Source organism: Neoarius graeffei, chromosome 23 (assembly GCF_027579695.1).
Source record: "Neoarius graeffei isolate fNeoGra1 chromosome 23, fNeoGra1.pri, whole genome shotgun sequence".
NCBI classification, from domain to species: Eukaryota; Metazoa; Chordata; class Actinopteri; order Siluriformes; family Ariidae; genus Neoarius; species Neoarius graeffei.
Window position 1 is genome coordinate 56345469 of NC_083591.1, and position 25901 is coordinate 56371369.

General features: G+C 41.0%; 1 protein-coding gene across 2 annotated transcripts in view; it reads left to right on the forward strand.

Annotated features, from left to right (window-relative positions):
- The window catches only part of sdr16c5a (short chain dehydrogenase/reductase family 16C, member 5a), a 50533-nt gene that overhangs the window by 118 nt on the left and 24514 nt on the right, over positions 1–25901 (forward strand). The window contains exons 1-4 of one of the 2 annotated variants that reach the window (XM_060906477.1): positions 7227–7307; positions 14104–14445; positions 24626–24757; positions 25145–25244. In XM_060906477.1, the coding sequence (XP_060762460.1) occupies positions 14125–14445; positions 24626–24757; positions 25145–25244 (553 nt within the window). In that variant the 5' untranslated portion in view covers positions 7227–7307; positions 14104–14124. Of the gene's footprint in view, positions 1–7226; positions 7308–14103; positions 14446–24625; positions 24758–25144; positions 25245–25901 lie in introns of those variants that run through there. The other variant, XM_060906476.1, reaches the window with a different exon arrangement.

The following is a 25901-nucleotide window of genomic DNA, read 5'->3' on the forward strand; positions in this document are numbered from 1 at the left end:
TCCGATCCAAACTGGTGAAAACGTGGGCCGGCTTGTTCGCCGGGACCAAGGTTCAAAGAATCCTGAACGGAACCGGTTCAAGAACCTGTTCCTTGTTGGTCAGAAAGGGATATGAGCGCGCAGACCGTCACCGAGGACAACAGTCGACTACAACGTCAATGCTACTTCTATGTTAGATTTCTCATTAACATGGCGTCACTGGAAAACATTAATCGAGAAGAGATCTTCTTCCTTCTTGTTCTTTTGTTTTTAGGAGCTAACAGCAAAACCTGACCGTCCCTGTATGACGTCAGAGCGACACGCAAATTCAAGTCACACGAATCCTTGACTTGCAAGTGACGTCAAAGCAAAATAGAAACCCGGATGTCGGCCATGTTGGTGGAGATACAAATGCGGGGTCAAGCGACATTCCGTACAAAACATAGTCACGCATGCGCAACTCTCTTTGTTTTTCCACTGCTTTAAAGTGCATATCACGGGTAAATTCAGGCGCAAGATCAATGTAATTCTCCTATTTTATATTAAACTTTGGTCAAATATCTGTCACATTTTGTGCAATTTTTTTACCTTGCGCAATACCAGAAAAATTCAGTTAAAATCAAGCCATTTGAGGCGAATTGGTCCGCCTCTGAAAAAACTTGCCATTTGGATTTCCCGGCAAACATTGATTTTCGTGACGTTGCCTCCCTCTGAATCCTACGTCAGCGTTGGTTTGTTTATGAGAAAACAACCTGGTGGTTTGCTGCAAATTTCTTCAACGTTATCACGTCTCATCTCATCTCATTATCTCTAGCTGCTTTATCCTGTTCTACAGGGTTGCAGGCAAGCTGGAGCCTATCCCAGCTGACTATGGGCGAAAGGCGGGGTACACCCTGGACAAGTCGCCAGGTCATCACAGGGCTGACACATAGACAGAGACAACCATTCACACTCACATTCACACCTACGGTCAATTTAGAGTCACCAGTTAACCTAACCTGCATGTCTTTGGACTGTGGGGGAAACCGGAGCACCCGGAGGAAACCCACGCGGACACGGGGAGAACATGCAAACTCCGCACAGAAAGGCCCTCGCCGGCCCCGGGGCTCGAACCCAGGACCTTCTTGCTGTGAGGCAACAGCGCTAACCACTACACCACCGTGCCACCCACGTTATCACGTAATTATTAAAATGGTTAACGAGTGTAGCAACACCAATCTTGATGGGATTAGTACTCATCATTTTCCAAAAGACCGGACAATGAGAGAGAAACTGGAGCGCTTGGTCTACACAGGCTGTGCACTGAAACCGTGCAAAGCTCACGCAGCCTGCTGGCGCTTCCGCAGGTGACGTCACGAATCTGGCTCCAGACTCCCTTGGGATTTTTCCAGACGCGTTTTGTTATTTTATTTTTTTCTGCTGTAGACAGATGGCCTTGTGCAAAATTACCCTTCTGGATGAGTGTGTAAAGGGACGTCTCATCTCATCTCATCATCTCTAGCCACTTTATCCTTCTACAGGGTCGCAGGCAAGCTGGAGCCTATCCCAGCTGACTACGGGCGAAAGGCGGGGTACACCCTGGACAAGTCGCCAGGTCATCACAGGGCTGACACATAGACACAGACAACCATTCACATTCACACCTACGCTCAATTTAGAGTCACCAGTTAACCTAACCTGCATGTCTTTGGACTGTGGGGGAAACCGGAGCACCCGGAGGAAACCCACGCGGACACGGGGAGAACATGCAAACTCCGCACAGAAAGGCCCTCGCCGGCCCCGGGGCTCGAACCCAGGACCTTCTTGCTGTGAGGCGACAGCGCTAACCACTACACCACTGTGCCGCCCGTAAAGGGACGTACTTTCATATAAAAAAAAACTGAAATTGATCCAGAATATGCACTTTAAGTGTTCTTTTAGCTCTGCCATATCTTTGTGCTGTATATGGTTGTGGTCACAACAGTACTTGTGACCGTGGCATGTTCCGATTTTTTAGAATTCCATCCGTGATTCGGAAAGAGGGCGAGGAAACTCTGAGGCTTAGTACGGAGAGGATATGAGCACAGCTGAACGACATCGACAGGGCTGATCTAACAGAGGCTAAAACCAAAACAGCTCGTGTTTGCGGTAATCATTTTATCTCAGGTCAGATTCAAAAGCTTTCTCGATAATATCATGGAAGAATTTTATTTCGTGTTGCTAGAATTTTGCTATAAAATGAGCGTTCTCTTGTCATGGTTCACTCGGTCGTTGTTATAATTTTAACACGTGTATTACCATTTCGCTTCTAGGAGCGCCAGCAAAATTATACGATAGAAACAATCCAGACTGGGCGCCCACTCAGAACATGGGCTATGTTTCGTCCAAGGTCGGACTTGATTCTTCGGCAGCCGAACCAGATAGAACAGGATATCCGGGTACTCGATGGTCGGTAGAAGCGTCTTCAGAAAAGTCTGACTTTTTAAAATACTATGGGTCAAACCCACACACATCTATCTTCTCTTTGTATCAAATCTTCGCTCGAGCGTTCAAATTGTCGTGATACTGAGAAAATTCAGCTTTGTTTACAGACACGCTTTCAGCGGCTGCTGTCCTAGTTGTTTTGTATATCCACCATCATGGCGGACGCTCATGACGTAGCACATTTTGATCACATGGTTGCAAGTCAGGTTTAACAAAAATACACCACCGACTAGGTGGCATGGTGGTGTAGTGGTTAGCGCTGTCGCCTCACAACAAGAAGGTCCGGGTTCGAGCCCCGTGGCCGGCAAGGGCCTTTCTGTGCGGAGTTTGCATGTTGTCCATGTGGGTTTCCTCCGGGTGCTCCGGTTTCCCCCACAGTCCAAAGACATGCAGGTTAGGTTAACTGGCGACTCTAAATTGACTGTAGATGTGAATGGTTGTCTGTGTCTATGTGTCAGCCCTGTGATGACCTGGCGACTTGTCCAGGGTGTACCCCGCCTTTCTCCCGTAGTCAGCTGGGATAGGCTCCAGCTCGCCTGCGACCCTGTAGAACAGGATAAAGCGGCTACAGATAATGAGATGAGATGTTTGGGGCACATGGCAAAGATCTGAAGTAATAAATAAATCCAAAAAGCAACTAAATGAAGGGTTGTTTTACAATCAGGGTACAAAGTTTGTGTCACAGGGGTCCAAAATTCAAATTGATTCACTATGCTATAAGATAAAGAAGATTAAGTGTAGCTTTAAGCAGGGCTGGGAGAAACAAATGAAGTGATTCTCGGAGAGGACTTTTTTTTGACAATTCTGAATCCACTACTTCCATAGTGCTTTTAAATATAAGCTGGGCTGCCAACTCTCACGCAATGAGCGTGAGACACACTCATTTGATTGTCTTCACACGCTCACACGCCATACCTCCGATTTCTCAGGCTAGAAAAAAAATCTAGTTTATCTAACTGATCTCGGCTACCCATTGCGTCACGCCAACCACTTGCGATCGATCAATTACGCCTTACGCACGGCTAAACAGGCAGAGCGGTTTTCCCTTCTGTACACACTCCCCTATGGTAGGTGGCGCATCTAATGATGCTGCACTCGCCGGAAGTTGGATAATTGCCTACCGTCAATTTAGAGGAAGAGGAGAGAGAAGAAGGTATCCGAGTTGAAGACGGGTGTCTCAGACAGGTTTGTAGATATGCACGCCAATGTGTGGTGTTACTGGCATAATTATGAACTTATATAAAGTTTCTTAATCGTTTTAGCCTTTAAGTGTTGTGAGAATATTTAATGCCATATCGAGAGCTGTGTACTAGGCATGCTAAATCATTATAGTCCTACTGCCATGCCACAGCCTCTATCTTCCCCAACAAGCAGCATGGGAGAGCACCTCCTTAGCACATAAGGCACATTTTTAGTTTGTTTACTGTATGTTATCATACTTTATGACTTTATTTGAAGCCATACTGGAAATGTTGTAAAATAAAGCAAGTAAGAGACAATATTACAAATGCAAGAAGAGCCATTAGCCACCATACCTATTGTTTATTTACAGGGTATTTATTTTTAATTATTTATGATGTATGTAATTGCTCAGTTAAAGTAAATAAAGCATGGTCACCTTTAATATCAAAGAACTTGAACTTCTTGTGAATAATTAAAAAAAAGACAGAGAACTGAGGAGACAGGGTTTCAAAGAGGGCAAGACAGGTAGAGAATATTTGTCAGATAACAGGCCCTGACGAATGCTCTATTACTAATAAGAAACATAGATAAGAAATAAATTAATAAGAAATATATTAATATAGCTTATTTAAGTATGACCAAAATTTTTAAGCCCAACTTTGTGTGCACATTCCCACCTATGGCCAAGGTTCAGCTTTTTGTGTTTCAATACTGTTCAAACTTCATCTCATCTCATCATCTCTAGCCGCTTTATCCTGTTCTACAGGGTCGCAGGCGAGCTGGAGCCTATCCCAGCTGACTACGGGCGAAAGGCGGGGTACACCCTGGACAAGTCGCCAGGTCATCACAGGGCTGACACATAGACACAGACAACCATTCACACTCACATTCACACCTACGGTCAATTTAGAGTCACCAGTTAACCTAACCTGCATGTCTTTGGACTGTGGGGGAAACCGGAGCACCCGGAGGAAACCCACGCGGACACAGGGAGAACATGCAAACTCCGCACAGAAAGGCCCTCGCCGGCCACGGGGCTCGAACCCGGACCTTCTTGCTGTGAGGCGACAGCGCTAACCACTACACCACCGTGCCGCCCCTGTTCAAACTTAATCATTTTAATGTTTCTTGTAGCACATGCACATTTTGCTTACTGTTTAAGCGTTTTATTTGTTCTTTTGCTGTCGATATTTTTCCCCATGCCAATCTTCTGCTGAACCCAGTGGTGGGGAAAGCCCTTAAATGCATAATGAATAGTCAGTGAGGGACAATCTTATTTTTGCAACATTTATTAAAAACTTAACATTTAGTTTCAGTTCAGAAGGTGTTTAGGCTTAGCTGATGAAATATTTTCAAACATGAACTTGCCTTTAAATCTGAAACACAGGTCTATAGGGCTACAGGAACATTGGCAGTCATCTGTAGTTTTCTAGTGTGGGGGCTTTTAAGCCAAAACTTGGTGCTTTTGTTGGCCACAAGCTGAAGGCCTGGCAAGTCAGGGTGTGTAAGAATGTAGGTATGGCACAGCAGGCCACTCCAAAAATCCACCAGAATGCAGGAACATCTACTAAATCCAAAATCTCAACACCCCCCCAATTGTCCATCTCTAGCTGGACGACCCATTAACAAAACACCAGAATGCAGGGGGACAAGTGAATATCAAACTGAATACAAAATTCCCACTTACTGCATGGTGTGCGGAAAAATTTTGCCGTCGACCCCCCCCCCCCAAAAAAAAAAAATCTCACTCCAAGGAATTTCGAAAAGTTGGCAGCCCTGATAAGGCTGTAAGCTTTGTGTTAGTTGTCTCTAATATTTAAGTCCCAATATCTTGACCACATTTTAGGATGAAAATAATCATTTTAGATATGTTATTTTATATTGAAAAATTAGCTGTCTCGGAGAGGACTTTTTTTTGACACAATTCCATACTAATTTGATCAAAATAGTCTGAAAACTTACTGGCATTCAACATTAAAACTTAACTATGTTTCCAATGATATGGAACCAAATATGTGTTTTATGGTATAAAGAATGATGTAAGTGCATCCCTTTTGGAGCTACCTGTGGTCAAAAAAGCACTTTTTCTAAATAACACGAGTAATTTTGCTAAATATGACACATATTGCCATACATTCACCAAAAATAACCTCATCACCAAATTTTTTTTGCATGGTAAATAGAGCTATCACAGGGCTACAATAAACAACCGAGTTTATTTAGTCAAGCCTTTTGATATTGAAGATTTACCTAGTCAATATACAATCTATTTCAGTTTATTGTTTTTCACTGTTTTATTGTTAATTTGCTATTCAGTATTTTTTCTTAATTATCTAGTTTATTTTCTTTATTTATTATTATTATTATTATTATTATCTCATCTCATTATCTCAAGCCGCTTTATCCTTCTACAGGGTCGCAGGCAAGCTGGATCCTATCCCAGCTGACTACGGGCGAGAGGCGGGGTACACCCTGGACAAGTCGCCAGGTCATCACAGGGCTGACACATAGACACAGACAACCATACACACTCACATTCACACCTACGGTCAATTTAGAGTCACCAGTTAACCTAACCTGCATGTCTTTGGACTGTGGGGGAAACCGGAGCACCCGGAGGAAACCCACACGGACACGGGGAGAACATGCAAACTCCGCACAGAAGGGCCCTCGCCGGCCCCGGGGCTCGAACCCAGGACCTTCTTGCTGTGAGGCGACAGCGCTAACCACTACACCACCGTGCCGCCCCTTTATTTATTATTATTATTATTAATATTATCTTATTATTATGTGCTTTTTTTTCTCTTGCTTTCCTTGTTTTTCTACTATTATTAACATTATCAATATTGTTCAGTATTATTTGTCATGGTATTAGTTTTCACATTTTTGCTATGCTTCCCCATGATATTCAGTTATACAGTATTGTCAGGGGCAGCACGGTGGTGTTGTGGTTAGCGCTGTCGCCTCACAGCAAGAAGGTCCTGGGTTCGAGCCCCGGGGCCGGCGAGGGCCTTTCTGTGTGGAGTTTGCATGTTCTCCCCGTGTCCGCGTGGGTTTCCTCCGGGTGCTCCGGTTTCCCCCACAGTCCAAAGACATGCAGGTTAGGTTAACTGGTGACTCTAAATTGAGCGTAGGTGTGAATGTGAGTGTGAATGGTTGTCTGTGTCTCTGTGTCAGCCCTGTGATGACCTGGTGACTTGTCCAGGGTGTACCCCGCCTTTCGCCCGTAGTCAGCTGGGATAGGCTCCAGCTTGCCTGCGACCCTGTAGACCAGGATAAAGCGGCTACAGATAATGAGATGAGATGAGATTTTTTAATTGTGTGTAGTTATTTTTTGTCTGTGATAAGGGACCACAATGGAAACAAGTTTTTATGCTTTTTTGTGTCATCCCTGCCACACCTGTACCGTTTTTATTGTACGTTTATGGCCAAATAAACTAAACTAAAGATAATAAGTGTTAAATGTGAGTTTTAGCTTGCCTACCCTGATTGTAAAACAACCCTGAACTAATATTCACTCGCACACTACATAGTGCCTGAATGCAGTTGGTTCACTTCTGAGGGGAAAAGCAGTCGATTTAGGACGCGTCCGAAGGAGCAGTCACGTGACTCCGGTCTGTATTTCGCAGTGTGAGTGAATGAATTAAAGTCGCTCAGAGCTGTTGAAGCCCGACACGGAGCAGGTAAACGCCTCGTACTCTTAATTTAAGAGTCTTAATTACTTATTTACATCAGCACTAGTTCATTTAAGGGTCATGAAGTGAAGAATTAGCCTTGTTTTGTTTAGCATGAGGCTATTTACACCGTCACGCTTCCTGTTTACTTTCCTCATCTTTGTGAAACCTAACGCTGGCGGTTCCGAACCCGCCATAAACCCAGAAAACTCAGATAAACTCTAAAAATCTGGGATTTAAATAATTTAAAATGATTTTTTTTCTACCAGTAGGCGTGTAGTAAACGGTTTAGTTCATGGTAAATGTTAAAGAGACGCTAGAAAATGAAATATCGCGATGTTTAGCGTGTTTCATTCAAATATTTATTAAACTTTCATATATTCATTACATGTAAAGTGAAATATTTAAAGCCTTTTTTGTTTTAATTTTGATGATTATGGCTTATAGGTTGTTTTGCAATCAGGGTAGGCAAGCTAAAACTCACATTTAACACTTATTATCTTCAATATCAAAAGGCTTGACTAAATAAACTCGGTTGTTTATTGTAGCCCTGTGATAGCTCTATTTACCATGCAAAAAAAAAAACAATTTGGTGATGGTTATTTTTGGTGAATGTATGGCAATATGTGTCATATTTAGCAAAATTACTCGTGTCATTTAGAAAAAGTGCTTTTTTGACCACAGGTAGCTCCAAAAGGGATGCACTTGCATCATTCTTTATACCATAAAACACATATTTGGCTCCATATCATTGGAAACATAGTTAAGTTTTAATGTTGAATGCCAGTGAGTTTTCAGACTATTTTGATCAAATTAGTATGGAATTGTGTCCAAAAAAAATCCTCTCCGAGACAGCTAATTTTTCAATATAAAAAGTTTGGGGTCACTTTGAAATGTCGTTATTTTTGAAAGAAAAGCACTGTTCTTTTCAATGAAGATCACTTTAAACTAATCAGAAATCCACTCTATACATTGCTAATGTGGTAAATGACTATTCTAGCTGCAAATGTCTGGTTTTTGGTGCAATATCTCCATAGGTGTATAGAGGCCCATTTCCAGCAACTCTCACTCCAGTGTTCTAATGGTACAATGTGTTTGCTCATTGCCTCAGAAGGCTAATGGATGATTAGAAAACCCTTGTACAATCATGTTAGCACAGCTGAAAACAGTTGAGCTCTTTAGAGAAGCTATAAAACTGACCTTCCTTTGAGCAGGTGAGCAATTCCAGCGTTATGGACGTGACACTTGAACTCAAAATGGCAACAAATGACCCAGTGCATGTTTTATTGTCTCCCAGTATTTAAACAGGTGTTGCATATTTTAAGGCTGTACCATACTGGAGAAGTGATAGAACAAGAACAATTCCCATAGTACATCTAGGGCATGCCAGAAAACGCCAATAAAAGATGCGTTATGGATGTGACAGAAAAAGTATCACTTTTCTTGGGTGACTGTACATTTTTATCAAACTCTGTGAAATTGTAAACCTAATGTCGAAATGGAGATATCCGTTTGATAGAGGGGTCCAAGGTGAATATTAAAAAATCTTTGTTTAAAATATTTTGTATTTCATGCAGAGTTTCGGAAGGAAAAGTCAGCGTTATGGATGTGACGAAATTCCGTTATGGATGTGACGCGTCTGAACATAGACATGGCGTATGTTTAGAAAATCAGCAATTTAACCCCCATAACCCTTTGAAAAGCTCTCTAAATATCAGCTAAAACTATTAAAGTTCTTAAATAATATTTAGGATGGCTATTGTTTTGCTGTTTTGTGGATTTTTGCATACATTTCTGTGGCTTGTGGCAATAATATAGAATTGTACATGATCAAAGTTGATTTTAGCTTGGGTTTTACATTATAAGAAAGAAAGACTGACAGTGACATATTAGGTTGGTTACAAATTGGTTCAACTTATTCACATCTGTAAAATACAGGCCTAGGTGATATCTCTGGGAGTGGTTTTGATGTATTACATGTTGCTTTAATTTTGCATGGTGAGGTTGACATTTACATGGAATTGCCCAGATTGAGTTTCTGGAGCATCACATTTGTGGGGTCGATTAAATGCTCAAAATGGCCAGAAAAATGTCTTGACTATATTTTCTATTCATTTTACAACTTATGGTGGTAAATAAAAGTGTGACTTTTCATGGAAAACACAAAATTGTCTGGGTGACCCCAAAATTTTGAACGGTAGTGTATCTAAAATGATTATTTTCATCCTAAAATGTGGTAAAGGTATTGGGACATAAATATTAGAGACAACTAACACAAAGCTTACAGCCTTATATTTAAAAGCACTATGGAAGTAGTGGATTCTGAATTGTCAAAAAAAAAAAAAAAGTCCTCTCCGAGAATCACTTCATTTATTTCTCCCATCTTATAGCAGATTACACAAAACTACCATACACACATGTCAAAAAATTACCTGAAATCTGTTCTTTAACTTGTCCTTCACTTAAAAACTGGTACAAGAACCAGTTTGAATCAATTTTGAATTTTGGACCCCTGTGACACAAACTTTGTACCCTGATTGTAAAACAACCCTTATAGCTCATGAAAATCAGAAATCCGGTATCTCAAATTATTAGAATGTTTCCTAAGATCAATCAAAAAAAGGATTTACAATACAGAAATATCCAACTTCTGAAAAGTATATTCATTTATCAGTGTTTTCCCCAGAAAAAAATTAAAGCCCTAAATTCTTGCATGATAAAACACAGACAATTGAGCACCAACGGCGCGAAGTGAAACTAGGGGGTGCGGGGGCATGCCTCCCCGGAAAATATTTTGAAAACAGATGCTCTCAGGTGCGTTTTCAGGGTCTCTGAGAGGTTTTAGATACATGATTATCGGATAGATTTTAACAGTGCTTCAATGATTTCTGACCTAAATAGTATTAATGTAAACGCATTTGAAATTTCACCTTAAAGTTCAACATGCAAGTTAAACTGTTTTGTTATAGATTACTGAGGTCTACGATAGATTTAAAAATCTACGGGGATCCCTTGCACTTAATTATCTCTGATCAAGTTGTGTTGTAACAAAAATGTGCATGAAATATGAACAGTGGTTTGCTTCATCTTCTGCAATCCAATGAAGAGAATCGATCATCATGACCTCCTGTTGATCACAAAGGGATCTGAACTTAAAGGGCTGATGACGCGAACATGACTTTATGCAATTTCTTAAATAAACTATACAACATGGCAAACATGTTAGATTTCTGTTATAATTACATGAAAAGAAGCTGTTGTTACGCGAATATCCAACTTTTAATTGCACAGCGCAAGAAAACTGGGTCCGTGGCTCGCGGCCATGCTGTGACGTCAGCGGAAGAACACGCTGCGGTTCACTGGCTGTTCTACTCAATGGAAATGGCGCATGAAAACGCCGGTGAACTCTCTAGTGCTAGCTCTTCAACAACCGAATACTGGTACTTTAAGCAGTGATCATGATGGCATGATTTTATCTGATTTTAAATAAATGAGATTGATAATAATGTGAATGTTCACAACTAGTACATACAAACTCTGCAGCTTCTGATTCAGCAGCTGCGTCATACTCCGCAAAAACATCAGCAAGAACCTACAATATAAATGGAAATGCAATACACTAAGCTCAAATGACTTTTGGAAAGTATAATTTCTAAATTTTTTCTACATATTCTTGAAGTCGGTCATCGGGGTACTTGCTACCGTTCCCTAACAACGCATGGCAAAGGGTAAAGTGTAGTGTTGCTACGAGTACTTGCTAAAGCCTCCGCTGGAAGATCCTCGATGTGCTGATAAGACATACAGTTCTATAGAACACACAAGTGTCACGATAATCACAAAACAGATGCAAATTGTTAAAATACCTAATTTTTAAGCAATCATGTGTTGATCTCTTCCGAATAGAATCTATGATAGCCTACCCTCTTTACCCTTTGCCTCTCGTTGCTAGGCAGCAGTTACATGAAAGCCACAAGCTTTCACAAGCAAATACATGACTGATATCACGCCGACTTTATGATTACATTTATGATTATCATGAATGTGTACTCTATGATGTGTACTCTATGAGCGCTCTGGAGCGAGTCACTTCCAAGATGGCCGCGCAGACCACATGGTTACTATTTTTAGCATCATGTCGGAGCACTCTATAGCTCTACGTACCTTTATCTTATGTCGTTTCTCAACACATGTTCTGACAGGAGGACTGTCTTTGGAGGAGTCGGCTTGTCCCAGGCGACTGCTGGATCCGGCATAGCTACTAGTAGACCCCCTCCGGAATACTGTAGGCACTGCTGATGGTAGCAGCACACGTTTGTGATGAACTGAACACCCAAGAGATTCTTTTAAGCTGGGAAGGGTGTCAAAACAATCCAAATCGAAGTGTTCAGAGCACAGGACGGATGTTGGTGAGGGCTCCCACTTGTCACGAGTGCGCCTGACTTGCTTCACCCACTTCGCATGCAGCTCGGGATCTCTGGGAAACTTGAATAAACTTACCCCATCCTTGTGGGTTTTGGAGCAAAAGCCGGCAACACAACGCGAAGGCATAATAACTACGATATATATATATATATATATATATCTCATCTCATTATCTCTAGCCGCTTTATCCTTCTACAGGGTCGCAGGCAAACTGGAGCCTATCCCAGCTGACTACGGGTGAAAGGCGGGGTACACCCTGGACAAGTCGCCAGGTCATCACAGGGCTGACACATAGACACAGACAACCATTCACACTCTCATTCACACCTACGCTCAATTTAGAGTCACCAGTTAACCTAACCTGCATGTCTTTGGACTGTGGGGGAAACCGGAGCACCCGGAGGAAACCCACGCGGACACGGGGAGAACATGCAAACTCCGCACAGAAAGGCCCTCGCCGGCCACGGGGCTCGAACCCAGGACCTTCTTGCTGTGAGGCGACAGCGCTAACCACTACACCACCGTGCCGCCATATATATATATATATATATATATATATATATATATATAATAAAAATACTAATAATGATAAACTGAACACCTGCCTCATCAACAATAAACTGGTAAGTTAGGAGGAAGGTTCTTTCGCTGACGTCATATAGCTCCTCCTCCTCTTTCGTCTCCTGGGTGCTGCAGCCCCGTCAGATTTGCCCAGATAGCCGCGTTTTTTATCATAACTTGTAAAATAGGCGCCTTCGTGAATTAATATATGGGTCATCGGGAATTACTTTTTATGTTATAAAACATCGCCAAAGATGTCAAAAACGTGTCATCAGCACTTTAAGACCTGCCACTATAAGTTGCTGTATTACTATAACTGTAATGATTTAGAATGTTTCTGATACAATTACCGTAATATATGTAGAACTAAGATGCACTGAAAAGAAAAGTAAGGCAACTGCAAATTCATTCATTCATTCATTATCTCTAGCCGCTTTATCCTTCTACAGGGTCGCAGGCAAGCTGGAGCCTATCCCAGCTGACTACGGGCGAAAGGCGGGGTACACCCTGGACAAGTCGCCAGGTCATCACAGGGCTGACACATAGACACAGACAACCATTCACACTCACAATCACACCTACAGTCAATTTAGAGTCACCAGTTAACCTAACCTGCATGTCTTTGGACTGTGGGGGAAACCGGAGCACCCGGAGGAAACCCACGCGGACACGGGGAGAACATGCAAACTCCACACAGAAAGGCCCTCGCCGGCCCCGGGGCTCGAACCCAGGACCTTCTTGCTGTGAGGCGACAGCGCTAACCACTACACCACCGTGCCACCCAACTGCAAATTATAAAGTTTAAATTTTGGCACTTTATTAAATGGACTAGATTAAGATTAAAACATATTTAAAGGAAAAGAAAACTTAATTCATACATGTACGTTTGCAGAAAGATTATGTATTCATAAACACATTCATAAAGAGATTGTGTTAATAAGTGTCAAATGTAGCATAATTTCGAATAATAATGCTAAGCGTATTTGGCAGTGTGATGCCACTGTGAGCCTTTAACAAAAGAATAATCCGGAGCCGCCTTTTGTTAAATGGATCCCAGTGACATCACACTGCCAAAAATGCTTATGATGATTATTTGAAATTATGCTATATGAGACACATTTGGACAACTTCACTTCGTGAGAGTGTTTATAAGTACATAATCTTTCTGCTTTCAGTCCCAATATTTTTGGAACATGTTGAAGGCATCGAATTTAAACTTGGTGTATATTTACAAAAAACAATAAAGTTGGTCAGTTTGAACATTAAATATCTCGTCTTTGTTCCTGTATTGTATTCAGTTGAATAAAGGTCGAAAAAGATTTGTAAATCGTTGCATTGTTTTGTTTTTTTATTTACGTTTTACACAGCGGTCCAACTTTTTTGGAATTGGGCTTGTAAAGGACAGTTACTAATCCAGTACACCTTTAAAGAACCCCAGAAGAACCTTTATTATTATTATTATTATTATTATTATTATTTAGAGTATGGTACAAGCTCCAAATTATGGCTCATTATTTTCTTCTTAATGTCTCGAACCAGTAAGGTTTAACATTAGTTCCTTGGTTCTTGGTACACTTCAAGTTCTGCAAGGGTTTTTTGGAAATTTGGAAACTTTCAGAAAGGAAAACGCTGTTGTCGGGTTCTACACGGAATCTTACACCCTTTATTGGGTTCTATATTGAAAATTAAAGGGGTTCTGTTGTAGGATTTGTTTATTCTAGAGTCTATCTAGATCTAACGTCCATCTGATAGCGTCTCGTATCAGTACATGCTTTCTCACCTCGACAATGGCGTATCGTCGTTCTCTTATCTCCTCCATCAGGTCACACAGGTGGTGTTCAGCATGAATTTTCTCCTGGAGACTCTGCGTGTGCTGGTTCTGTCTGTCTACTACTTCCTGGAAGCGTTCCTGAAGTTCTTGCTGCCGGTGGGGAAGAAGAGCGTGGCCGGAGAGACGGTGCTGATCACAGGGGCGGGAGGCGGCATCGGACGCATCTTGGCTATTGAGTTCGCCAGCATGGATGTCACGCTGGTGCTGTGGGACATCAACCTGGACGGGGTGAAGGAGACGGCTCGGCAGGTGAAGGAGAAGGGCGCTCGGACCGTGCACTACTATCGGACCGACTGCAGCGACCGGGCCGAGGTGTACCGAGTGGCCGAGCAGGTATGATCTCGTTTGGTGAGCAGGATTCTGGCACTGTGTTCAGTCATGCGCTGAAGTGCCATATGGACCAGGAACCGGGGAATGATGTCAGAACCACTTTGGAAATAAAATATCAAACCAAAAAAATGGAATTAAAAACTGAGTTGAGTGTGGAGTGGGCAATATAACAAAAATATCACATCATTATAACACACATCTCTTGGAGAATAGACTGCGTATTATGATGGACAGGTTTCTGAAGAAATTTCCAGAAAATCAGTAGGATGCAGCATACTGAAAAAAAAAATAAGTCATTCATTTAATGACTGGGGGGAATTTTTTTTTTTAATTTAAAAAGTCATTTTTGTTAAAAATATTAATACTGAAAAAGAAATGAGGGGAAATCTGTAAAATAAAAATTTAAATTAATTTTAATGACTGGAATTTTTTTAAAGTCATTTTTATTTAAAAAAAATATAATACTGATAAAGAGGGAGGGGAAATCTGTAAAAAAAAAAATACATTCATTTAATGACGAATTCTTAAGTCATTTTTACTTAAAATTAATGCTGAAAAACAGAGGGGGGGAACCTGTAAAATAATTTTAAAAATTAATTTAATGAAGCACTTTTGTAAAAGTCATTTTTGCTTAAACGCATTATTGTGCATGTTGGAGCAAATGATGTTTTTAGGGAACAGCTCACTGTGAGGAAATCTTTCAAAGACCTTTTTTCTGCCCTAAACGGACTTGGAATGTCTTTTTTTTTTTTTTTAATCAGTGGTCCATTACCAGGATCTGTGATCGGCAATTACGGGTTTTCCCGACTGCTCAGTCTCAACACCTGGCTTGCAAAGACATGTTTTTCCTCTGGCATTAATTTTATTGATAACTTCAACCTTTTCTGGAAACGCAAAGCCTTTTTCAGCCCAACTAGCACAGAACTCAGCTGGACTGGTGCCAAAGTCTTGGCAGACCATTATCAACACTCTGTCCACCATTCCATGCCGACCTTGGGTACACTCTCTGATAAGCGCTCTGTAGCTGCACTGAAAGGGGTTAACAACACTGATACGAACTCTGTTTGGGTACAAACTGAACCTCACAGGAACATCAACAAAGACTCAAACAGTACGGAAACACACTGTTGAGGTTCAAACTCAAACAGTGGCTTACGACACGAAACACTCTGTAACAGTGAATCTGCAGGCAGAAAGAAGCGGGACTAACGCTCACTCTGATGGATTACAAACTGAAAAAATGATAAACAACATCAAACACACAGATGATTCACAATATTCCCGGAAATGTCCAATCTCAGTTCCCAATCTCAGTTCCCATTCTCAGTGGAGTCAAGCAAAACTCCTTGTCACCAATGAAGGCAACTAAGGCTACATCCACACGACAACGGCAACGAGATGTTATTTAAAAAAATATCGCGTCCACATGGGCAACAGATCAGTAAAATATCAGGTCCATATGGCAACGCAACGCTTGCTGAAAACGATGCAATACACATGCCACACCTCTAGGGGCGCTGTAAGACGGTCCCTTCGGAGACACCAGAACAATAGAAGAAGTAAGGACGCATGCGCATAAACTATTATGCGCGAGACTTCATATTAGCCACAAAGTCAGAAAAATCTGTTCGTAAAATTACATTATAATGACCAAATACAATGAAAAGTATTTTTTTCCAGTCTCACCTGTGAAAGGTAATCCCATGTGATCTCATTTGGATGGTAAACCTGTTGGTACAGTTAAACGCAGCGCATGAATGAGGCATCTTTATTCTCCGCTTTGACCCATCCAATATGGCGGCGAGGATGACGTATGATTCTACGCGGAAGGCGGCGTCTTTAATGGTCCGGAATAAATTGAATGCTACACGTTGATGAATTAATTTGTTCTTCTACGCCCTTTTTGAGGAATGTATTGTAGGACTTAAACCAACATCTGAAGAGGTGAGATCGCTCCTTTTTTTTCCCTATTTTTGCTGGCGGGACTGACTCTGCCCTAAGGGCTATTTTCTCTCTCTCTCTCTCTCTCTCTCTCTCTCTCTCTCTCTCTGCACCATTACACAATAAATATTCACAGTGAAAATATTGAAAATATTTTGTAAGCGCGTTTCATGAACCAAGTTATAGGATTTGTTGACAACTCGCATCGAGTTCGTTACACTTCTACCCGGCGTGAAGCACTCACAGTCATGTGGTTGTGACGTCATCATAAACAAATCCGTTCTACTCATCCAGACGACTTCGCAACGGCAACGTTGCCAGATCTTTCCACTCTGGAACCCGTTCTCAAAAGATTGCGTTTTGGGGCACCCAAAACGCCGGTGCCATGTGGACGCCAGGCCGAAACGATAAACAATTGTATCGGATTCACCTGAATCCGTTGCCGTGTGGACAGGGCCTAAGCCCCCAGCAACTACAGAGGATCATGCTGACTCATCTGCCCCCAATACAGTTCAGGAAAATGATCAGAGGGTGGAGCTATCACCACACACATCCCCGTCACTTTCCACGGCTAGCAACATGATATCTGAGCTAACGGGTAAGCTGGCGGAACTATCAGAAAGACAATCAGATAAACAAGCATCACCACAACCTCCTGAGACTGGCAATAGGCAATCACCAACAACAACAGCAGTGGATGTAACCCCAAGCCCCTCTGTATCTCCTTCACCCCCCAGACTGCGTTTTCCTGAGAAAATGGAGAGACTATTGTCTTTAAGCCGAGTGTCTTTGGCAAGCCCAAGAGGACACTCAAATCAAGTACCGTACACAGAGCTGTCTCATGGTCAGGCCTTGTGTACCCCAAAATCTCTAATGATATATCCAACTGCCACAGCACCCAAGAAACAGAGGGCACCACCTCCCCCTGTGATTACAGATAAGACTCAAGGACCATGTGCACAGCTACAGTTCACCAGCAGCAGTGAAGACCTTCATGTTGGAACGAACTGATATAATCTGGGTCCAGATGGTAGTTTTGAAAATAAGCTGGGACCCACGACGGAATTTTCTATTCCTGTGCTAACAAGAAGGAGAGGTGTTCTTATTCATCCTATCAATGGGGTAAACTCGTCAAATCTCCTTCCAGTTCCAAAACAACCACAGAACGCGTCTGTGGAAATTACCCCCACATTCACTGTAAAACTAGCTCTTCAGAATGTAAGATCACTTTTTAATTAATGACTTCATCGGTACACACAAACTGGATTTTATGCTTCTTACTGAAACTTGGCTTGAACAATCAAGTAGCTCTGTTACTCTTATTGAAGCAACTCCCCCACTCTTTGATTTCATGAGTGTTGGAAGAGCCAATAAACGGGGAGGAGGAATAGCAAATATATACAAGGCATGTTTTCAGTACAAACAGACAACTCTTGGTGACTTTACATCTTTTGAATACCTAAGTGCAATCCTAAAATGTTCTTCTAACACTACGTTCACACTGCAAGGCTTCATACTCAATTCCGATTTTTTTGTGAAATCCGATTTTTTTGTGAGGTCGTTCACATTAACAAATATATATGCGACTTGTATGTGATCCTCAGTGTGAATGAAAAGCGACCTAAAAGTGTTCCGCATGCGCATTGCAGGATACGACGACGTCACACGCAGTGAGCATGGCCAGTGTTTACGGAAGTATCCTAAAGTTTCCTGTGTATGACAGTAGCCAGCATGGAGTACCTGGCGATGATGCGGTTGTTGTTGCGACGGAGCCAGAACATGCACAATAGCCTGATGTTAAGGAGGAGGTTGAGAAGGAAGAGGGCAAGGGTTTTGGCTCAGGCGTTCTGCGGGGTAGTGACTGCAACCTCCGTTCAAAGGAACATGTGGGTGCGGAGTCGCATTGATGTCATGCGCCATGTTGTTGTAACTTTTTTTTGAGAGACCCGCCGCCTACTTCAGCGCAGAATAGTGATGTTTGTGGCTTGTTGATGACGTGTAAGTCGGATGAATGCGACCTGGCGGTTCAGACTGAAGTCGCATATGAAAAGATCGGATAGGAATCGGAATTAGGACCACATATCCAAACGGCCTGGGTCGGATTTGAAAAAATCGGATCTGTGTCGTTCATATTGTCAATAAAAGATCGGATCCAGGTCACATATGGGCGAAAAAATCGGATTTGAGTCACTTCAGCCTGCAGTGTGAACGTAGTGTAACATATTAGTGTTGACTATTTACAGACCACCAAGACTTTCTGCACCAATGTTCCTAGAGGAGTTTGGGGAACTGTTGTCAAATATTTGTTTAGAGTTTGACAATCTTATTATTTCTGGGGATTTTAACTTCCATGTTGATGATCCAGATAACACGTATGCAAATGAATTTCTTACACTGATTGATGCCTTCAACCTAACACAACATGTACAAGGGCCAACACACTCCCATGGCCACACCCTCGACCTGGTCATCACTAAGGGTCTTAATGTATCTACTAGTGTCATGGACCTGGGTATGGAGCACTTGCATGTGACATCACAGCCGATCCAGATTGTGACAGACGCCATCTTGTCGGTCAAACGCCATATTTCCGCCTTCTACTTCTGCTTTTACTTCTACCTTTTCTTCTGGAAAACCCTACTATATACAATTCTACTACAACGGCTGCGGCTACAAGCTCTCCCTACCTGTGCACGTTTTTTATGTTTTTTGTGTGTATTTTTGCGTGTTGTTCGTCTGTACCGGACTTCAATATCCACTACAACTGTATGGACTTACTGGACATGGGTTTCCAGCAGAAAATGACGGTTTGTAGCGATTTCCATCGCATGCACAACATTCCGGACGAGGAAAAAAAAACATTCCGGACGAGATAGCGAGACCAGCGGGGTCTCAGTGGATTGTTATCGGAAGCAAAGCGAAGGAGGCGGCGCCGGGAGCAAAAGTGAGGCTGCAGAGCCGGCCTGTTGACTGAGCTCAGAAAACAGCCACTCAAACCTCCACTGCTAAGCCTCTATCTCTCTAACGCCAGATCCATGGTAAACAAAACGGACGATTTGGAATTACAGCTGGAATTACCTTATTCTATTCTATAATCGGCTGGTCAGTGCTATACTCAATACTTAAGTGACTTACCCATCCAATGAGGATTCTTGTTTACAAGATGCCACATCTGAGTCGCTGACAAATCCTGAATTTCTGTAAAGATAACTGTCCAGAGATTTATAGGCATGCAGTGCTTCACCACTGAACAGCGAGGGAAAGTTAATGAGGTAATTATACACGTCTGGGTATTCCGCTGGCAGTTCAAAATCCGGTCGTGAAAACTCCGTCCGGTAAGCCATAAGGGTCACTAATCTGTAGATCGTTTATTTTAGACATATATCTAGTTATCTGTTCATTAGAAAAATGAGCTGTGTAGTCCGTCGGTTGAAATTGATCCATTCTGTACACGAGTGCAGCAGTATTCAGCGGTGTTTTTTACCGACAAGATGGCGTCTGTGTACTTTCCGGTCACGTGACTGCAAGATCTCTATATCTGATCATTTCTGTGTTTTCTTTGATGTTTCCATTTCCCCTCACTTTCAAAGCAAGTCTGTGACTGTAAAAAAGAGGGTAATTCCCAATGGCACAGCAGCTCTTTTTGAGCAGGCACTCTCAGAACTCCCATGTCAATCTTCAGATTGTGCAGATGATCTAATGGAAATTTTTAATTTAAGAATGAATCATATTATGGATGCTATTGCTCCTTTAAAAACCAAAAGAGTCATAGCCAAAGGAAAAGCACCCTGGAAATTAAATCCAACAGTTAAAATGTTAAAGAGGGAATGTAGAAAGTCTGAAAGAAAATGGCGTAAATCTAAACTCCAGATTCATTATCAAATCTACAAAAGGATGTTATCTAAATACAACTTAGAAATTTCTAAAGCAAGACGGTCTTTTTTTGCTGACATTATTAATAGGAATATCAACAATGCCCGTGTGCTATTTTCTACAGTTGAAAAGCTAACAAACCCATCAAGACAAATGCCTTCTGAATTTCTCTCAGTTAATACATGCAACGACTTTGCATCTTTTTTCAAAGGAAAGATTGATAAAATACGCATGAATATAGCCACACAGGTGCAAACACTTCAAAATCTGGAACCATTGGGTAACGAGAGAGGGGGTCGTAATACAATGTCAACGTTTAGTTTAATTGATGTTGAGACTCTGAGAAAAACAGTACAAAGTCTCAGCTCCTCCACATCTGAACTGGACATTTTACCTACAGTCTTTTTCAAATCTGTTCTTCACCTAATATCAGACGAGGTACTTCAGATTATCAACACCTCCTTACGAACTGGCATGTTTCCTTCATCTCTGAAAAAAGCGGTTGTAAAACCCTTACCGAAAAAGAATAACCTGGATGTCTCAGTACTCAACAACTACAGGCCCATATCCAATTTGCCATTCGTTGGTAAAATAATTGAAAAAATTGTTTTTAATCAATTAACTGCCTTCCTGACATCAAACGGATGTTTTGATAAGTTTCAGTCAGGTTTTCGTGCCAATCATAGCACTGAAACAGCTCTTACTAAAGTCATGAATGACCTACGTCTTAATTCTGATGCTGGTAAAACATCAGTCTTGGTGCTTTTAGACTTAAGTGCTGCATTTGACACGGTAGATCATTCCATACTGTTACATCGACTGGAGCATTGGGTTGGATTTACTGGTATAGTAATCAACTGGTTAAAATCTTACCTACAACAAAGATTTTTTATGTGGCCATCGGAGGCCACAGTTCATCACCCGTGTTCTTGAACTGTGGGGTTCCCCAGGGCTCAATCCTGGGACCATTACTATTCAACCTTTATATGCTCCCACTTGGACAAATTATTAAGAATAGCTCAATAAACTTCCATAGCTATGCAGATGACACTCAGCTTTACTTAGCTATATCACCTAATGACTATGCCCCTCTTGAGTCTCTTCATAGATGCATTGACCAAATTAACAAATGGATGTCTCACAATTTTCTTCAGCTGAACGCAGATAAAACTGAAGCAATTATATTTGGCAAAAAGGAGGAAAGGCTTAGGATTGCCACTGTTCTTGAAACTAAGGGGCTTAAAGCAAAGGATACTGTCAAAAACCTTGGTGTCCTTATTGACAGCGAACTTAACTTCAACAGTCATATGAAAGTGGTAAAAAAGTCTGCATTCTATCACCTAAAAAACATTTCTAAACTCAGGGGTCTCATGTCAAAGCATGATCTAGAAAAACTTATTCATGCTTTCATCTCCAGTAGGGTTGATTACTGCAATAGCCTTTTCACAGGTCTTCCAAAAAAGACCATCAAAGAGCTTCAACTAATCCAAAATGCAGCAGCAAGGGTTCTTACAAGAACAAAAAGGGTCGTCCATATCACTCCAATCCTAAGGCTAAGTTTACATTAGACCGTATCTGTCTCCTTTTCTTCGCGGATGCACTGTCCGTTTACATTAAACCACCTGGAAAAGCCGGGAAACGGGAATCCACCAGCGTCCACGTATTCAATCTAGATCGTATCTGGTCCGGTGCTGTGTAAACATTGAGAATACGCTGTGCTGAGCTCTAGCTGGCGTCCTCATTGGACAACGTCACTGTGACATCCACCTTCCTGATTCGCTGGCGTTGGTCATGTGACGCGACTGCTGAAAAACGGTGCGGACTTCTGCCTTGTATCACCTTTCATTAAAGAGTATAAAAGTATGAAAATACTGATGCAGATACTGCCCATTGTGTAGTTATGATTGTCTTTAGGCTTGCCATCCTTCCACTTGCAAGTAGTAAGTGATCTGCGCTGGGATCACACACACAGCGGCTCAGTCCCGAATCGTGGCTTGTGCACTTCACTCGCGCGCTCTGTGAGCTGCGCAGGGCCGGAGTGCGCACCCTCCAGAGGGCACTCGCTGTTCAGGGCGGAGTGATTTGGAGCACAGGATGCCTGCGGAGCCGAGCGTATCCGTGTATTGGCGTTGCTGTGTGCACGGCTAACGGTTTTAGTGTAAACGCGAATCGTTTTAAGAACGTTAATCTGATGATCTGCTGATTCGACGTAATGTAAACGTAGCCTAAGGTCTCTGCACTGGCTCCCAGTGAGCTATAGAATTGACTTTAAAGCATTACTTCTTCTATTTAAAACATTAAATGGGATGGGACCCAGCTACCTACTGGATATGTTTCAATTATATGCACCAACTAGGTCTCTAAGATCACAGGAGGAAAAACTTGCTAGTAATACCAGCTGTCAAAACGAAGCGTGGTGAAGCAGCCTTTAGTTGCTATTAGGGCTGCACGATATCAGAAAAATATGCGATATTCGATAACATGACTGAAGATATCGATATGTATCACGATAATTAAATATATACTGTTTTTCTTACCTCTACTCGCCGTTCTGCCCTGTATCTAGCATTTTAAAAAAAAAAAAAACACCCAATGCATCGCTTCCATTCCAACATTATTTTTTATTGGAAAAACATGGCTACACCTGCAATGGTGTCCATCAATCATCTTTAAATCTCTTAATTTTTGTGAGCGCAGCAGAAAATGTCTTAAGTTGAAGTAAACAAAAAACTGAAAACTACATTACATTAACATAAAGCATTCAAAATGGCAATTTCAGCGGCTCCCGGGAGATGAAGGTGAGCGACACGGATTCACCATAAACTCAAACACAATCTGTTAATGGGGGCGTCGTGGCTCAGGTGGTTAGGGCGCCGTGCCATGAATGCGGGCGACCCGGGTTCGGTTCCGGCCCGAGGTCGTTTCCCGATCCCTTCCCGTCTCTCTCCCGCTCGTTTCCTGTCTCTACACTGTCCTATCCAATAGAGGTGCAAAAAGCCCAAAAAAAAATCTTTAAAAAAAAAAAAAAAAACACAATCTGTTAATAACACGTGGGTGAGCGAGCAGTGGTGTGTGTGTGAGTGTGTGTGTGAGAGAGAGAGAGAGCGCGGTTTTATGTTTTTATGCTGCTGTACAGCAGTGTTTGTCCCAGTGAGCCGCCCCACCACTGTTTTACAGGTACATGTCTTGCAAAGTACCTGAGTTTGCAGTACGTCATCCCTCCTGAATCCAAAGTACTTCCAAATAGCAGACGTGCATTTTTTTTTTTTTTTGGAAACCAGTTCCTCCTCACACAAGTTTCTCACCACACTTGCTACCGCTCCCACCTTCCGCCATCACCACGAGGCTTTTACTTGTTTTGCAATAGGGGGCGGAGTTATCCCGCGGCACTTGTTGACATTCAAATGTGATTGGACGGCACAGAAAAATGTGCCTTTTATCGAAATTTAAGTAATTTTTGCGGTACGTGTATCGCAAGCTATGATATCGCGATATCGATACTTTTTCGATATATTGTGCAGCCCTAGTTGCTATGCTGCTAAGCTTTGGAACCAACTTCCAGATGAGATCAAAAATGCTCCTACTGTTAGTTTTAAATCCAGGCTCAAGACAAAGCTGTTTTCAGATGCTTTCACTTGATTAATTTTTACCTAAAGTGTAATTAATTGAACATAATTTCTTTTAATTTTGATTTTAATGATTTTACTTTAATTCTTTATTTTAATTTTTTTAATTTTGGATTTTAATGATTTCACTTTTACTTTAATTCTTTGTTACTGTTCTTATGCTTTTATTTTTTGTGAAGCACATTGAATTGCCTGCGTGTATGAAATGCGCTGTACAAATAAACTTGCCTTGCCTTAAAAAAATTAATACTGAAAAAGAGGGGAGAAATCTATACAATAAAAATAATAAATTAATTTAATGACTGGAATTTAAGTCATTTTTATAAAAAAAAATGAATACTGAAAAAAGGGGGAAATCTGTAAAATAAATAAAATCATTTCACGACTGGAATTTTTTAAAGTCATTTTTATTTTAAAAAATTACTGAAAAAGAAAGGGGGGAAATCTGTTAAAAATTAATATTTTTGTCACTATCTCTGAAAAAGCATTTTGTGACTAATATAATTTAAATAATGCTTATGATGTAGAAGTTTCTGAAGAAATTTTCAGAAAATCAGTAGTATACAGTATACCGAAAAATTAAATTAAAAAAAAATTCACTTAATGACTGGAATTTATTTATTTAAAGACATTTTTATTTAAAATACTGAAAAAGGGGGAAAATCTGTTAAAAAGAAATTATTTATATTTTTATAAATTATCATCTCTGAAAAAGCATTTTGTGACTAATTTAATTATTCCAGGTCAGACAGGAAGTCGGAGACATCACAATCCTCGTAAACAACGCTGGCATCGTCACCGGCAAGAAGTTCATGGATTCTCCAGACTCCCTGATCGAGAAAACGCTCCAAGTCAACACCATGGCTCACTTCTGGGTATTTATTACCGTTTGTTTACTGAGGTTTAACATCATGAAGTGTGACTATAAAGGGAAGAAAGAAGCAAAACTTGTAAGCCTTGACGCACACAGTGCTGCTGTGGCGTTAACGCTACCAGCCTGAAGTTGATTATTTTCGTATAACAGTGTTTCGTTTCCTCTATTTTTCACCCTAACATTTTTTATTTATTAAAAAATGATGCATAATTTTTATCCATTTATAATTACGTTTAATGTCGTGGAATGTCTGTGAATTGGATTAATTCCTGGAATCACTTACATTAAAGCGGCTATAAATGGCCGTTCCTTCATTCCTGTCTGTCTGTCATACAGGAAATCCATTTTATTTATTTTTTTAATATAATATGAGTTGTTCCTGTTTCAGACGTATAAAGCTTTCCTTCCAGCGATGATGGAGAAAAACCACGGCCACCTGGTCTGCGTCTCCAGTTCTGCAGGACTGATCGGTGTTAATGGTCTCGCAGGTAACGTACTCGTGCTTTCCCCAGGAAATAAATAAATAATTTAATTAGAAATGTTGAGTCGATGTTGTGAAGCCGTCAAGCAAACTCGTACTGCATAAATTATTTAAATATGTAACTAAAAATTGCACGCTGTATACATTTCGGCTTAAGTAATTAATGAAGAATAATTGAGTACATGTTTAGTATAAATATATGTATATTTATTACTGATATGTATTTATTTAATTGAGAATGTAAAAAAAAAAAAACGGTGTAAGATCAGATCTCCTGCCACTGATCAGTGTGTAATTATATAAAACATATTGTGATTTTTTTTAAAAGAAAATGTTATGTCATAAAGCATACTGTGACGTATAACATGTAAAATATGTTTAATGACCAAAATAATATATATATATATATATATATATATATATATATATATATATATATAATTAAAATTTTGAACAAAGTATAGAAAAATTCTTGACATAATTTACAATATTTAGGAATGTTGCTCGATGCAGCTGATTTCAGACATTTAAAAAAAAATCGGAGATGTTCAGGTGGGTGTAACACACATTATTTCATTTTGGATCTAAAGGTTGTTTATTATTATTACTTTGTGTAGTAAGTACAGATGAGTAATAACTATAGAGAAGTGTTACTAAATAAGTC